Source organism: Echinops telfairi, unplaced genomic scaffold (assembly GCF_000313985.2).
Source record: "Echinops telfairi isolate 266 unplaced genomic scaffold, ASM31398v2 ScPeMD7_9;HRSCAF=40, whole genome shotgun sequence".
NCBI classification, from domain to species: domain Eukaryota; kingdom Metazoa; phylum Chordata; class Mammalia; order Afrosoricida; family Tenrecidae; genus Echinops; species Echinops telfairi.
Window position 1 is genome coordinate 74,487,145 of NW_022103906.1, and position 16,963 is coordinate 74,504,107.

General features: G+C 50.4%; 2 protein-coding genes across 2 annotated transcripts in view; one reads left to right on the forward strand and one right to left on the reverse strand.

Moving 5' to 3' along the window:
• The window catches only part of SLC4A5 (solute carrier family 4 member 5), a 92,078-nt gene extending 78,172 nt beyond the window's left edge, over positions 1-13,906 (forward strand). Inside the window, exons 21-27 of the mRNA XM_045286580.1 lie at positions 1,687-1,697; positions 2,452-2,594; positions 3,851-4,024; positions 7,089-7,238; positions 8,946-9,030; positions 9,949-10,016; positions 12,035-13,906. Of these exons, the coding sequence (XP_045142515.1) occupies positions 1,687-1,697; positions 2,452-2,594; positions 3,851-4,024; positions 7,089-7,238; positions 8,946-9,030; positions 9,949-9,983 (598 nt within the window). The 3' untranslated portion in view covers positions 9,984-10,016; positions 12,035-13,906. The remainder of the gene's footprint in view (positions 1-1,686; positions 1,698-2,451; positions 2,595-3,850; positions 4,025-7,088; positions 7,239-8,945; positions 9,031-9,948; positions 10,017-12,034) is intronic.
• A 697-nt stretch (positions 13,907-14,603) lies between these two features.
• Positions 14,604-16,963, reverse strand: part of MTHFD2 (methylenetetrahydrofolate dehydrogenase (NADP+ dependent) 2, methenyltetrahydrofolate cyclohydrolase) — a 21,524-nt gene continuing 19,164 nt past the window's right edge. Inside the window, exon 5 of the mRNA XM_004696432.2 lies at positions 14,604-15,883. Coding sequence (XP_004696489.1) covers positions 15,721-15,883 — 163 coding nt within the window. The 3' untranslated portion in view covers positions 14,604-15,720. The remainder of the gene's footprint in view (positions 15,884-16,963) is intronic.

A 16,963-nucleotide genomic window follows, 5' to 3' on the forward strand; every position in this document is an offset into this window, starting at 1 on the left:
TCGCCATCACCATCTGTGATGCTGCATGCAGTGCTTGTTACCATCGTCTGTGATGCTGCAGTGCTTGTTACTGTCATCTGTGATGCTGCATGCAGTGCTTGTTACTGTCATCTGTGATGCTGCATGCAGCGCTTGTTACCATCGTCTGTGATGCTGCAGTGCTTGTTGCTGTCATCTGTGATGCTGCATGCAGTGCTTGTTGCCATCGTCTGTGATGCTGCAGTACTTGTTACTGTCATCTGTGATGCTGCATGCAGCGTGTTACCATCGTCTGTGATGCTGCATGAGTTTACCATCGTCTGTGATGCTGCATGCAGCGTTTGTTACCGTCGTCTGTGATGCTGCATGCAGCATGTTACCATCATCTGTGATGCTGCATGTAGCGTTTGTTACCATCATTGTGACACTACATGCAGCATGTTACCATCGTCTGTGATGCTGCATGCAGCATTTGTTACCATTGCCTGTGGTGTTACATGAAGCATTTGTTAACACTGCCAGGCCACGCTCACAGCTCTTTCTTGCCCTCAGTGCCCACCCTCCCCGTCCTGCAGGACAAAGCTCAGCCAGGCCCTAGTCCTTGCTGAGATCAGAAAGTGTTGGTACCTGGCTCGCTGGAGGTGTCCTAGGTCACTCTTTTCCAAAGTTTAAAACTTGAAGAGCCAAACCACACAATGGACATCTTTAATGTCACTCAACTGCCCATGGGAAGACAGGGAGACGTGGCACATGTTTGCCATTGAAAAATCACCCATTTGACCACAATAAACTGGAGGAAGAAAAAGTCAGTGTTCTGGCCAGGAACGCGACAAAGGGGCCCGGAAAGAAGGGAGAGAAATGCAGAACAAATCTCCAAGTCCCTACAAAAGGTCAGACTTACTGGGCCAGTAGAGACCAGAGGATCCCCTGAGAATGTGGCCCCTTAAACGTGGGACTCAGCCCGCTTCCTGAAAGGAGGTCACCTGTCAGCCGGAGCATAGATCAGCTCTGAAATAAACAATGCCCCCCTGGATAGGAGCTCCTTTCAGTGAGCTTCTATGTGAGAACCAATAGTCCACAGTCACCACAGAGCACTGAGGAGGAGGCGGTGGGGGCCAGGGCTGGATGGAGGAGACACAATGTTAATGGAAGCCGAGTGCGCAGGAGGAAGACCCTGGGAATGCTGACTGGCTGAGAAATTGTCCCCGGGGCCACCACTGGGTAATAACGATGTACAGGAAGTGTTCTAGGGAAGGCTAACCGACGACATAAGCTTTCACCCAGAGTTAATGTGAAAAAAACAAAACAAAAACAATGTCACTCTAAAAACACTGAAAGCTTACTGTACAAAGAATGAAATTTTCCCAGGAAGCCCTTGTGGGGGTTCACCAGTCTCTATCGGACCAGCAAGCCTGGTTTTTCTTATGATGTTGAACTTTACAGCCTCGGAAACCCCCAGGGCCGGCTCTTCTCCACCGCTCCACAGGGTCCTTATGATTTGGAATCTTCTCACTGGCCCTGAGTCTTGGGTGCTCCGTGCTAGTGGAGAGCCCCTGGCCCACTGCAAGCTGCCAGCCTGAGCCACGCAGCCTCAGGAGGGGGCCCTCGGCTGGACAGGGACTGTAGTATTAAATTTAAAATGGCGCGGAGGGAGGTGGGGGGCCAGCCCCCACCGCTAATACTCCTATCGCTACTTCTCGGATTCAGGAAGTACAATTGTACGGTTGAGATATATAAGTATTATATTAGAGTCATCGAGAGCATGAGAGATATTACAATAACGCAGTCAGACACATTACATGGTAGCATTGCTCACCTCAGCCCAGCTTGGTGGGTCCATGTGGAGAGAGGGGGAAGGGAAGGAGGGGAAGGGAACAAGGGAGAGGGGAGTGACCAGGGAGTGAGCAGCAAGGAGCTCAGAGTCAGAGAGAGCGCTATATTGCTGACTCAAGCCTATATACCTTTTGGGGGCATGCCAGCCCACTAATTACAGGTGGAGACATACATACGCCACAGGGAGGAGCTGCACTATAGGCTACACAGCAATGAGGGTGGTCTAGGGGGTGGTCTCTGGGTCTCCATAGGAGCCATTATCAGTAGGGTGAAAACTCCGCCTACAGGAGCCTGTCCATTGTGCCCAGAGGCAGGGAGCAGGCCCACCCCTGTGGAGGGATGAGACAGCAGTCTGGCAACTGATTGCCCTCAGTGGGGGGATGCCTGCGCATCTGACAACCCCCCCCCCTCCCGCCCAAGGGACTGACAGGAATGAGGGGGACTGGGGGTGATGTCTGTGGCACTTACCCAGGTTGCACAAGTCCCGTCTTCAGTCAGACCACTTGGCATCTGCAAGGTCAGAAGGGGCCAGGCTGGGAGCACTCGCCACCTCAGCAAGAGCAGGCTTTTTCCCAGAGCCCCAGCAACCCTCGCCTCAGCCCTGGACACCTAGCTTCTCCCCAACCCAGTGATGGCCAGGGCCAGGCCAGGCTGCCTCCACACTGGGCAGGCTCAGTCCCCAAGCCCAAAGCTCTTCTTTGGCCTCTTCTCAGTACATCCCCATGCCGGTGCTGTACGGAGTCTTCCTCTACATGGGCGTGGCCTCTCTGAATGGCATCCAGGTAAGGGACTCCCCCCCCACCCCACCCCCTGACCTGCACTGATCGGACTCTGAATAGTCAGCATCCCAGGCCTGGGGGTGGGTCACCAAGTCCTCAAATGCTCACTTCCCCAGTTTGTTGAAAGAACAGGCATCAACTGCCACGTACTGCGTGCAAGGCCAACGATCTATAGAGTAGGCAGGACAGGCCACCCAATCAGTCCGGTAAGCATGGGAAAGCCGTGTGCTTACTTACTCATCTCTAGTGAACAGCTTCACATGTGGCATAGTGGGTTAAGCTTTGGGCTGCCAGTTGAAAGCTCAGCGGATCAAACCCACCAGCTCTCCTCCAGGGACGAGGAATGCAGTTCACAGCAATGGGTTTGGTTCAAATATGGGGTGAAACAAACGTGATTCGTAAGGAAGCACCCATAAACCACGCTTACCTTGCTTGGCCCTATCAGCTTTGGAAGGCAGCTTTGACTGTCAGGAGATGCTGTGGCGTGGGGAGAAAGGGACGCGAAGCTATTTACTCAACATCATTTCCTTGTCAAGTGGGGCCTCTGGTGGTGTGGTGGTCACACCTGAGCTGCAATCGCAGGGTCAGCAGTTCGAAACCATCAGTAGGCTCCAAGGGAGAAAGGCTGGGAAGCAGGTGGTCTCAGAAACCAACAGGGGTTGCCACGTGTCAGCACTGGCTCGAGGGCAGTGAGTTGGTCTGGCCCCCAGTTGGCAAATGACGCCCCTCTGGCTCAGCATCGATAGCCTGCATCTGGCTGCCTCCGGTGCCCATGGCACTACTCTCTCTTCCCCGAGGCGGGCCACGCCCACAGAACACCCTTGGATCTAGTCTTCATTTACCGGAGACTGCAGGATGTCTTGGAGAGTTACAGTGTTGCAATTAAGTTGCACTCCCTATAGGAACTCCGGTGGCATAGTGGTTAAGTGTTGGGCTGCCCCTGCTAGGTCAGCAGTTTGCAACCACTAGCTGAGGGAGAAAGACAGGGATCTATTCCTGTGCAGTTCTACCCTGTCCTCTAAGCTTGCTTTAAGTTGCACTCCCCGGGAATGTAGGCAAAGTCCATTGGCAGCCTATCCCTTCTGTACCTCACCACTCGGGCTGCCCGCTCCCATCCTGGGTCTTCCCGAACCCTCCAGCCCCCCTTCGGTGAGACCTGAAGGCTGGAGCAGGGCTGCCTCTTTGGGACCCTGCCACAGCCCCTGGTCCTGGTGGGCCCACCAAGGCCACAGGTGGCTGAGCCCGAGCTCTTCCCGCAGTTCTGGGACCGCTGCAAGCTCTTCCTGATGCCGGCCAAGCACCAGCCGGACTACGCCTTCCTGCGCCACGTGCCCCTGCGCCGCATCCACCTCTTCACCCTGGTGCAGACCCTCTGCCTGGCCGTGCTCTGGGTCCTCAAGTCCACGGTGGCGGCCATCATCTTCCCAGTCATGGTAAGACCGGGGCCGCCGAACCAGGCACAGAGCACGGACAAGGCTACAGAAGGGGGTGGGAGCATGGGGAGGAGGAAGGAGTGTCTGCTGTGGGCGCACCCCACCGTGACCCCCTCCCCCATGTCCCCGGCACGCGGCTCGGTCTTGCCTCACTCTGCGGAGGGACACAGAAGCATGAGTTTCAAGAACACCTGTTCTCCACTGTCACAATTCAAACCAATCTCAGAAGGGGATCCATGCTAAGTGGAAATCCTGGTCACTGTTCCTAACAACTGAACTTGACCGGATAACTGGGGAGATGGGGAGGAGCAGAAAAGAAGGAAGACCTGAGATCAGACATTCAGAGACAGGTTATTGAATGGCAGGGGACACCAGCCTCCAACAGCCGAAGAAATGTACAGCAATGACATATAAAGATTATAGTGAAGTCAGAGGATAAGAAAGATAGGAGAGTAAAATAAAGGAGTCAGACACATTTTATGGTAGCATGCTCACCTCTGCTCCTCTGGATGGACCACTCAGAACTGGGAGAAGTTAGAGAGAGCCTTTACTATCGTGGGATATTTATAGGTAGCCTCAACACATGCATCTTCCTCCCTGGTGTTTGGGAAGTGGGCTTACTAAGAGAGAGGAATGCAGAAAGTTGTCTATACATTGGAGAGGGTGAAAGAATGACTCACAAGAGAGTCTTGGCGTTTTACATTCAACTTGTAGTGGGTGTTCTTTTCGAGATTAACGACATGCATATTCAGTAGTTACATGAGTCACAAGGTGGGTGGTATCTACATTAAGGTCCTTGAGCTCACAGGTGAGGAAACCTAATACCTGTGTTGGGGGAAGCTAGAAAGGGGGCTGGGTGTCATGGCGGGAAGAGAGAACAAGAGGGTAATAATGTCTGCTTGTACCGGGAGATAGCATCAACCGTGTGCTCACTTTAAGGCAGCAGAGCTGTTAAGGGGAGAGAGAATCTGTGGGAATGATAGTTAAAGCAGGATAATGTACTTGGACTTTACCTCTGACTTACCAAAGTGAGGCTTTCCTACCGTGGAATACTAGCTTTCCAGATTCCCTCGGTAATAAATTAGGGAATATAGTCCTCGTCATATTTCCCCCAGTGTTAGTTTCCCACAAGTGAAGGGGGAGAGAGGAGGAATGAGGGGGGAGGGGGAGGAGAAACACATCTAGGGAGGGTTTAACAGGATATTGTTGGCTTCATTTCTTGAGTTGAGCTGTGTAGCATCTTTCTTTAAAAACCAAATAAATAAATAAACCCCTCCAAATTCCTAATCCCTCGAACCTACTGGTCTGAGTGACTGCAAAATAAAAAAGAGGAAAAGTACAATCAAAAGGGACTTGGAGTCTTTCATGAGAAATTCATTTCAAACAAACAGCAAAAGAAAGAAAAAGGATTAAGAACTTCAAAACCCACTGACATTAGCAATAATGCTTGTGTGTTGGGAATTTGTAGACCATTCTCGCAAATTGTATGTCAATTTGGAACTATTCCAAATAGAGAAAGAAAAACACAACCGCAAGGGGTCATTGGCCCCTAGTGACCCCACCTGAGCCCAGACCTGGCAGGTGGGAGTCCTGGGTGGGCAGGACTAAGGCCCGCTTCTGAGGATCCAGAAGTGGCACCGGACAGCCCTGAGGCACTCCAAGTTCATGGTTCTATGTTATTATTATTTTATTGGGGGGGTTCTTACAAATCTATCTCCTAACAATCCACCATTCAATTGTATTAAGCACACTTGTACATAGGCTGCCATCAACATTTCCAAAGCACGGTCTTTGTATTTGAGCCCTAGGTATCAGCTCCTCTACACCGCACCCCCTACTCTCCTACGCCCCATGCAACCCCGAGTTCGAGTTCATGGTTCTTGACATGCTGCTCACCAGAATCAACCTGGAAGCATTCTAAGACTATGCAGGTCAAGTATACCTGCGTCTTGTGAGGAAACCTAGCCAAGGGTATTTTTTCAGGCCACAGGTGGAATGTGCAGCCAGGGTGCTGTCCCAGCAATCCAGGTGGGGGGGCTCTCCCTCCACCCCCACCCCGCCAGGCTTCCAACAAGAAGAGGGAATGGAGCGGAGAAAAGAGTAAGAATTTCTGCCATTAGTGGCAACTGAGTGACCGAGTGCTATTTCTTCTCGTCCTCACCCCAGCCCCTAAAACAATACTGCTGGGTGCGGTCTTAATTCTGACTCTTGGTGACCCATGAAACAGCGCAGAGCTGCCCCACAGAGACCCCAGAGACCTCTGCAGGGCAAATGGCCACATTTGGCCCCAGGGAGGTTCAACCTTCCGATTAGCAGCCCAAGTGCTTACCCCTGGTGCCACCAGGGCTCTGAGAAGTTCTCAGTGGCGCCGTTTGAGAAATTAGCGGGTGAGTGAGCGACCCAAGTCACCAAACCAAGAAGGGGCAGAGGCCAGGATCCAGTGCCCCAGCACACAGTGACCTCCTCTGGTGGGTCTCTGACTGTTGACAAATGCAGAGTGGTGCCCAACCACCAGTCATGATGTGGAAGAGTTCTCATTATTAAGCGCCTTGGGTTCGGCTGATTCACAGCCACCTGCAGGTACAGCAGACCCTCGCAATGGCGATGTCAGCCCTTTGTCGCAGCCCCATGTCAGTCGTCTCAAAGGTCTGCCTCTTTTTCGCTCTCTGAGCATGAGGTTCTTCTCCAGGGACTGGTGCCTCCTGACTGCTAGGTTTCTCGGGTGAGAAGTACCTCGGTTCTTGGCTTCCCACAAGGCAGAATTCACGCTGAAGCCTGGTTTGTGATCCAAGTGTGGGGGACACCTGGGTGCGATTGTAACCAAGGGCCCTCATGCGAGGCCACCACCTGGCGGTCAGTGGAAGCAGGACTCGAGGAACCAAGATGAGGGAGGGTGAAGAGCGGTGGACACAAGTTTGAAACAGCTCCAAAGCCCCTGACCCACAAGTCCCTTGCTAACAGAATGGAGAGCCGGGCCTGAGTCAGGGGCATTGACACACTCAACCCCGCCCAATTCTCTCCCAGGTCCCACAACCCTTCAGCCTGTCTGTCTCCTCACCCTCAGATCCTGGGCCTCATCCTTGTCCGAAGGCTCCTGGACTTCATCTTCTCACAGCATGACCTGGCCTGGATCGACAACATCATCCCAGAGAAGGAGAAAAAGGAAATCGACAAGAAGAAAAGGAAGGGGGGCCATGAAGACAGCGAAGAGAAGGTGGGGAGGATGTGCAGACTGGGCAGAAGGACCAACATCGAGACTCTCCCTCCACCTCCGTCAGGCCCAGGGTGGGGGCAGCTCCTCTGATGGCCCATAGCCCAACCAGGGTCCAGTTCAGGATGAGCTAAAGCCTTTGCTTATCATGGGTGGGCGCTGAGGGCTCAGCTGTTCATGTGACTATCCTCAGGGTGGGCTAGACTGAATAGAACCCTTCCTCTGATGGGCTGGGCCCCTTTGTCCCTTGACCCGGGACTACACAACAGCACAGGTTGCTGAGGGAACCAGATGACAGGCTTCCCATCCTGGGAAGATGTTAGGACTGACCTCCAGAGAATGGGCAGGGGGGTCCTGGGCAAGGGCCTGATGGGGATTCATGAGTAGACACTGGACCCCTGGACAGTCGATTGGATGGGCCAGCCCCAGGGGAATAGTGGAGGAGGGTGGCGAAGAGCCGTTTCTCCACATTGCCTCTCAGATACCTGGGACCGCCTGTCCCATGTACCCCTCTCATCCTGTGCTTCTTCCCGTTGACCCCCTGAATACTTGGGGAGTCCACACACAGAGATGGTGGTAAACCACAAAGCATTAGGCTAGTTCCAGTGCTCGTTACAGATGAAACTGTCTCCCAAGATGGCATAGAGCTAAATGTTTAACAGGGAAGTAGCATCCCAACCTTGAATCTGACCATTGTCTTCCCAGTATACTAAGCCCCCACCCCCCATCTCCTTCTGTCTGGCTCCCAGTCTCCAACCCACCCCAACCACCTTGCCCTGTTCTACTGAGCTGAGCTTATCTCTTGCCAATGGAAACTGCAGAGGCAAAGGCAAATCCTGGGTGAGGCAGTGGTGAGGTCTTCAATACTGCCTTCTCCTAGGAAAAGCAGAGTCCCATAGCGTATGCACATGGCTTCCTGGTAGGCAGTTTGCAAGGGTAGGCTTGGGAGAAAGCAGAGGCAAAGTGCCTTGTGAAAACAAATACAGATTTTCTCCATTCACTGATTCATCCACTAAACATTTGAGTGGCTACCATGTGCCACAAAGGATTCCAGGTTGGAAAATAGCTTCTCTGGATGACCAGCTAGATTCAACAGAGCAGGGGTAAAGATTCCACACACACCAAACGTTTTTGACGTGTCTCTAACGTAGCTATTGAGTGAAGCTCATTACAGTAACTAGTTTCTGCCATGCAGATGAACCGATGAGTAGCGCTCCTGGGGCAGCTGTCTTCCAGGTGGTCCAGTGGACTGTGAGGTTCCCCTTCAGTGGGTCAAGTATTGGTATTAGCCTCCCTGGAGCCACTCACCTCCGGGTGGGCAGTGCAAGCCTACCAGCTTGCTCTTCCGCAAAATAGCCGAAGAGCTCCCATAAAGACGTGTAGTCTCAGAAACTCATTAGGAGTCAGAAGTAGTTTTAAATGGCCAGCTGCTAATTGAGAGGTCAGCAGCTTGAGCCCATCAGGGCCCGAGGGCGGCAGTCTGCTTCTCTGTGAGACTCAGCCTCAGGAGCGCCTGGGGCAGCCCCACCGTGCTCTGCTCTGCCGGGTGTCGTGGTCTTGGCAGCAGTGCCTGGGTTTCAGGTCTGTTTGTCTGGATGTGAGGAGGAGGTGGGTGGGTTCCCTACTGTGTGCATGCTTGTTTTCTCCTCCTTGATTAAGGAGCCAAACACGTCTTGGTGTTTATCAGCCTTTCCCACTGTTTCTCTCCAGCCCCGGTTCCCTCCTCCCTCAGTTGTAAAGATTCCCATGGAAAGTGTCCCATCAGACCCCCAAAACGGTCTCCAGTGCATTGCCCGTAAGTAGACACACAGCTCTCCCTCCTTTCCTACTGACTCCTCACCCTCCAGCCCTTCTCCCGAAGGAACTCAGGGCATGTAATGGTTTGGGCTCCTAGGGAAAGCTCAGAGTAAGTGGGACACCCATCAGATGGTAACACCAAATCAAACCCAGCAGATGCCAATGATCAATCTTCACCTTAGGCAAAACACTCATTCCATTTTCCCTCCTGGCTCCGATTCAGGCCAGTCCAAACATGACTGTTGAAATGATTGAGCGCTCTAAGTGGTTGAAGTGTTCCCGGAGACAACCAGGTCCAGCCAGTATGGACTGTAAACGAATCCGATCTGTTTAGGCATAAACCAAAGCACCTCTATCTGCTGAAGGGAGGCTGCCTGGGAGGGAGCAGACATTGTTTATGAAGATGCTGGCAGATCATGTTGCCTCAAACACCCCACCCAGGCTTAGCCCCACACTGGCACAGTACATCCTGTCCTAAGAGTTTCCGGGAAGATCCCAAGCGAGGTCCTCACAACAGTTCTCGAAGTATAGGGCATGCCACTTTCCCTCAGAGCCCTAGATTAAGGGTTAGTTGCTAGGGGGTCCCGCTGACCCCTCAAGGGGCCTAGAAGGCTTTTCACCACCACTCCTCCACAGGTGCCTCTTCCTTTTGAGTCTCTCACTCCCAAGCCCCACTCGTGTTCTCCCACCATTCTCCTCCCTGGTCCTCCTTGTGCCCCAAACCCACCTGACCTGGCCAACAGCCCTACAGGTGAAGGGATAATAGAACTAGAAGCCCCCAGCGCTGAGGCCCCACACTCCTCCCGTTTAGTGTTGGCTGAGAAGTGGGCGGGCAGGCCGGGGACACTGATAGAACAGGCTGCTCCCCGGTACAGTCCCCAAACCCGCTCATCTGACGTGTTCATGTTCCTGCCAGGACAAAGATCTTCCAGTTGGAGTTACTCGCTCTGATTCTTCCTTCAGTGACTCGGAACTGGACCGAAGGTACGGTAATACTCCTTGGATATTCCATCAGAGACTAAGCAATGTCAGGAAGCCTGAGCAGCGCGGAAGGGGCTCTCGCGGTCCACCACTCGGACATAAATGGGAGGCAACTCTGAGATGACCGATTATGATTAGGAGATGATGAGATGATTGGTTATTGATGGCGGGCAACAAAGGTGCCCTCTTACTGACACAGTAAGTTATATTACACAAAGCAATTCACTACTCAGAAAGGAAGTTACTGTAAAGTAGTAGACCGAAAAGAAACAAAGTAAATTTTGAGGAAAAAAAAGCCTAGAGTGGATTTAAGTCACTGTTGTTGGAAGGCAGGGTGAATTCTGAGGTCAGAAGACCAGGCCCTCTTCCTCTACGGCACAGGCTCCCAATCTAGCGGCTGACTTTTATTTTTCAGGGAGGAAATAAAGCACCTACTGTGTCCCCTTGCAATTAAACACTTGACTACAGCCCCTCACCCGGGAGAAAATGCAGGCATCAGTTTTGCAGGCCCCCTGGATGGTTCCAGCGCCCTCCACAGGGCGGCACCACCGCTTTGGGAAGCACTGCTCTAAGGAAAGAAATAACAGCCTGGCTATTTAGCAAAGGTCAGAAAACGGACTAAATGCCCAAGATGCCCGAGCAAAGGGATGTGGGACTGGCAGGATTTCAGCCTCCAGGTCGGGAGCCAAGCCCCCATCGGCTCCTTGTGCTTCATGAGGGGCCGCCCACGCAGAGTGGGTGCGCTGTGTTCTATACAAGGGGGCTCAGACACATCAAATGCTTGGCTTAGTTCATTGCTGGGGAAGATGGTAGGGACAGCCCCGCTCCCACGTGCCCCTACAATGGGCAGGAATCCCTCTGCACGACATCCAGCATGAGGGAGACACAGGCTATTTTGAGCCTGGAGGCATATAAATCTACAGGAAAATGGCACTCGCCCAAAACCTTTTAGGAAACACAAGGGGCCCTGTGAGCTAGGAGTCAGCACTGTCACCGCTGTGCCAGGATCAGTTCAAGCCTCCTGGGTGGGAGGATGACCCAGGACACCTCCATCCTGTCCCCACCTCCCCCCACCTCTGGACATGAGCCACCACCAACCAATCTCTCGTTGGGCACTAATGTGTTAGGAGAATCTCTCTCTCTCTGAGAAAAGCAGCCTGTCCCTCCTGGCTTACTGTCACTTAAAATTAACCTGAGTGGAACTGTATCGCTAACTGCCCCCAATCGTGGGCAACGGGGAGAATCTGGATTAATATACCTTTCCCTTAAATCATATCTCGCCATCGTCCAAGGCTAGACCTGCAGACCTTTGAGATCTAGACACGTGTGCTTTTTGTAAGTTTAGCAAAGATTAAGCATCGTTGATCTACCAGGCAGGATGCCGAGTCCCCGATGCAGAAAGGCAGTGTGGAAACAAAGATCCAGCGCTCAGGACCGAGACCAGGGATGGGCGAATGGTCGGGTCCAGGGAGCAAGGAATCTTACACCTAAAATCCAGGAAGATGATTTTAACTCGAGCAAGGCTAGGAATCTGGCAGATGTACAGCGTGGGTAAGAGTAAACAGTTAAAGGGCATTTAGGACGATGGAAACAGGTTTGAAACAACACTGGGGCGTGCGTGCATGCACATACACACACAGACACCCGCACTACAGAACAAGGGGAGGAGGGGGAGGAGTCTAACGAGACGTGGACATCAGTGTGAACACAGAAAGCCTTGTCTTCACGTGCCGAGGAGACTGGATCCCATCCTTTGAGAGCAGGGAAGCATTGGAAGATATCAGCAGAGGACCAGATGTGTGAATTAGGAAGTTCATTTGGGCAGCAATTTGAAGACCAAAATGGGGTGCAGACCAGGTTCAAGGACGACCACTGGAACCAAGCAGCTAAAGGAAAAGACTGTGGGTTTCCATAAGCACAGACCAAACTATTTGCATGCGGGTCCTACTCGGGATAAGCATTCAAGTGCCCGAAATACTAGACCAACCAATCATCTTTCCTTCCTTCTTTTTGTCCCTCAGCATCACCTTGCATTTCAAAATTTCCTGTCCAGTCTCACCGGCTTTCAACTACTCCCGGAGCCCGGTCACCCCCATGCCCCAGGTGAAGATCGAGATGGAGCCTGACGATGACTTCATGGCCGTGGACAGATACCGAAGAGAAGCCGATGGCGAGACCCTGCTGTAGGAAGGTGAAGCTGCTCCCAGATAGGGCACAGAGCAGGGGGGCTCCCCTCAGTCTTTAATCGGGAGAGCCTGGGTCAAAAGTCTAAAGTGCGTATGCCTCAGTTTCCTTTATCAGAGGAAGTCTGCCTGCCTGACAGGAAACTGGAGATTTGTCGACGAGAAGCTCTCTCCATTTATGTCGTTAGCAAAATGACTGGGAGCTGAATGCACACCTTTATTGTTAAAATCCAGCAGAGAAAGCGTTCATGTTTCTTCTTGGGAAAACAACAGAAAACAGCGCTTGCCCCCAAAACCATAGCTAAGATAAAGAGGCGATAGTGAACTTTCATTTAAAAGTGAATACAGGTTAAGATTTTGCTTAGATGGTCCTAGAACTACTAAAATACTCTTCGTTAAGTCAAGGCTGAGAATTGTTTTGCAGTTTTATGCAGTAAGAAATGCTTAGAAAAAGCCCCGTGTTTTCTTCCCATCTCATTCCGTTTTCTGAGGGTCCGATGAAACGTCTGAACTATCCGCATGGGGGTCCTTGCACCACCCCTCCTAAAATCTGTTGCTGACAGGACCAATTCATCTGAGGGGAGAAAGTATTTTAGAAGTAAAATCGGTTTTGTTAAAAGTGAACCACGCGTTAAAATAACAAGCCAAACATTTGTTGTTGATTCCGGGTGTGAAGGGAAAATCAGCAACTCCAACAGGAAAGATCAGCCCTTCCGGTAAATTTCCCAGGGCCTCGGGTCCAGTCCCACTCCCATCCACAGAGTGTGGCAGGGTAGGCGGAGCTGATGTCCAAATTCTGGAGAAGGACTCAGCCGTGCAAGCCGGCCTAGCCTCGGGAAGGAATGTGAGTGGACGCAGTAAACACAAACAGTGACTCGGGCTGTGTGTGACTAATGCCTTCCCCTAGGACACTTAATTATCGCTCATCTCATCTTCTAATCACCCAACGAACGCCAACAGGGTTTGCTGAACACCTACTATGTGTCTGACATCCACACATAAGAGAAACAACAAAAATGCAACCGTCCTTTACGTTGGTCAAAACAACTCAAGTAAATCATTTTGGTGAGTTGCTACATTTACTCAAAATGACAACTGCAGGTGCATTGTCTTTTCTAAGACAAATCACACTAGGTTGCTAGCCACCCCCACCACCCTGGAGTACTAGGACAGTCTCTGTGAATCCCCAGAGGCTATTATAGTTCCCACTCCATAGAAAGTGCTCGATAAATGCTTGCTAAATCTCAGAGCTCCCAAGGGATACTGCCAAGAGGTGACACTACAAACCTCGACCACCCCAGTCTGCAGATAGCAGCCGGATCGCTTACCTGTTCGTTAATCGCACACCAATACTCAATCTTTGTCTTCACCTGGGCCCATCTGGAAGAGCCAACAGTCTCCCCTTTGATGTTTCAATTTTAAAACCTGGCTGATTTGCTCCAGCACTCTGTCCAGATTAAACGGCAGACATTGTGTAGCTTCAGGAGCACCAGCGTGTGATACTCAAACCGGCTGGGAAATGACCAGGCTAATATTTTCTGATTGCTCACTGTGGTGTTCACCTTCTCGCGGGTCATTTGGATTTTGTATAAACAGAAACATTTTCATGTCAGCAGCTTTATCAAGACACCCTATTGTTACTTCTCCAGACCAGTAACTTTTCCCACGTGTAATGTAACTGGAATTCAATAAAACGTAACCCTGTCTGTCCGTCTTGCTCCACGTTCAATAATTCAGGTAGACCAGCAGAGGCCTGCCTTACAGACATGAGCGATCCCTGGCTTACAAAACGGTCTCCAACAAGCTGGTGAAAGAATAGAGGCACCTGGCAGAGGGACCAGAAGGAAGTGGGGCCCACACTACCTACTGACCACCCCAGCAACCGCCTTCCAGCCAGAATTCTGTCCAATCAAATTCACAACTTAAAAAATACGTATTCAGAGAGCGAGAGAGAGAATTTGGCAAGTACATTAGTAAGTCCTTCACTGCCATGTGTGTACTGGGCACTTGCATGGAAAACACTGAGAACAAGATTAGCTACTTCAGTGAACCTCAGAGATGACACCGCTGGGGTGGCACAACCTGCTGGACAAAAGACTAAAGCGCTTTCAACGTCTGTTTCAGGCTGGGGCTGGCTCTTAATCACACACAGGAATAGCTAGATCATAGGTTCCCAAAGTTACTTGACCTACCATGCTCTTTTCAAAAAAAATTTTACTCAGTGCCCATCCTTTTTGTACTATAACCCATAATCCAGGATAAAGTACAGGTATCTGCTCATGTGAAAGTTTCCCGTGAAAGCCCTGCTGCCTAGCTGTAGTTAGCACCCCTGGCGGGTAGGCGAGGTATCGTCCACTATGGGGAAACAATGATCAGCGTTCACTATGAAAAAAAATGAACTCGCACATTTCAGAGACACATTCCATACCAGACATAAGTGTTTTATTTAAAAAAATAATTTAAAATGCTTTCATCGCAGTCTGGTTTCCTTCAATGATGAACTCAAGCTCTTAAAAGCCTTTCTAGTAAGCCAGCAGGTACATCGGAGAAACCCAGACAACTACTGGACAACGCTTTGGTGGAAAGGTAAGTTACATACTTGGAACATATGCTGCCTAATGATCACCACACCCAACTCTGTATCAGTTTTGTCTTCCAAAAATAGGTTTCAAGATAAACAAGAAAACACATAGATACCCTTTAGTAGTATAAAAAAGTAACAATAAAGTGTAAAGATATAGCCAGAGCCAAAGATGACAACACACATGAATAAGTTATAAAATAGTAAGTTTCTCAAGCTCTGGAAAACTAACATGGGACAGTTCACTGAATGGTACCAGACACAAGACAAGAGCTGTAACAGAGACCCTCCCCAAGCACTGTCACGTGAGTGACGGTTAACCCTCTGTATGACAGCTGAGGAGTAAATTGGCAGGTAGCTTTCCTTCATTCCTACCCAATTCTATTTTTTTCAGATAAGCCTGGTTACCAATGAATACACATACACACCCAGGCACTTCTAAAGAAAATGCCCAATGACTATCATGTCTCCTTTTTATTTGTGTTTTACTTTTACCAGTGTTCTCTATCAACATCTCCCCTTTGGTTTGACCGGCTGAACTCAGTAGGTTGGAAACCTAAACTATCAGTAGGTTGGAAACCTAAACTATCGGTTCTGATTGGAGTAGCACTTAGGAAAAGTCACTCTAGAAAAGGCCAATGTTAACAACTGAAGTGGCAGGGCAGAGTTCAGCACCCATTCTCCATGAGACAATGCCCCCCGTGATAAATCACTCAGTTAATGGTAGCTCTTGGCTAGACCCTAAGACCTAGCACAACGGAGTGCTCCCCTATAAGGAACTTCTGTTACCTGTGCAAAAGCCCACCCACTGAAGCTCTCAATAAATACAAAGTATCGTTTCGCACCATCTCAGTCCAATAAATAAGAATATTGCATTTACTATTGGCTTGTTTTGCCTCGTGTGCTGGCTTGGAAGCTGTTGGTGACGCAGAAGCTACAATCCTTAGTTGGATGCGACTCCACGCTCTTTCGACTTCACTTCCGATTCCTCCGGTCTCAGCAGCTTTTTGGCAGCGATGATGGTGTTCTTCATGAGCATCGCCACTGTCATGGGGCCCACACCGCCGGGGACCGGAGTGATGTACCCGGCTTTCTTCCTCACTCCTGCACACCAACAGAAAAGGCACTCCGCTCAATGAGGAGCAAAGGAAACGTATGTATCTTAACATGCACGGAGAAAGCAATACGAGACAGAAGTGCCCTGATAAACCCCAAGTACACACACACACACACACACACACATCAAAAATCACACCCATGTTACTCAAGAGGAAAAGGTTCGGAGCACAGGAATGACTGACAGGTTACCAGTCAGACATAATGTTTCCTTCCCATGAAGCCCATCTATAAAGGCGCAGCCTCGGCGTGTGGGTGGTATAAGGATAGGCACGCTAGGAAGCCTTGCCTAAACTGTTAGCTAAAATGTGTTCTTGATCTAAAGGATGGTTTGAACCACAAGTCGTGACTTTCCGGAAAGTGAGAAGTCAGACGGTTGGTTCTCACCCAGTCTGAAAAGGGGGCCAAGCGAACATCCAGGCGTGGGTCTGACGACTCTAGGTGGAAAGCTAGAAGCAGGGACAGCAGCGTGCAAGGCAGGTTCAGAACGGGAAGGGGAAATCCACTAGCATATTCCAGAAGGCCCGGCAGGCGGCACTTTCCCAGCCCTGTTAACATTCTCAGTCTGCATCACTCCCAATGGGGTGACAGTGAGAAATCTGTGGCCCTGGTTAGGAAACTCCGAGACAAAGAATCGCTTCCTGAATTTTTCAGACATATTAAAAATAATGCAGCTGTTTCAACAATGATACGGGCCCAAGAAAACAAACGACTCCCTGTAAAGATTCTACTGCTCTCCCTGACACCTTTTATTCTAGAATAGCTGTAATGTTAAGACTTCTTTTATAGAAAACGTGTGTCAAATGGTGTTTCCATGGCGACAAATTTAAAACCTTAAAGGAAAACAAAAACGCTGTCTTATATTTCATTAAAAAGTGGAGTCACTGATTCTGTGTTCAGTAACAACAATTTGCTGGGTTTTTTAAAAAGTTATACAAAAAAGTAAACAAAAATGTTAAAAAGTCTCATCGCTTACCTTCGAAATCCACATCTCCAACTAACTTGGGTTTAGCAGTTATGGGATCTTGAACTCTATTTATTCCAACATCAATCACAGCTGCTCCTTCCTT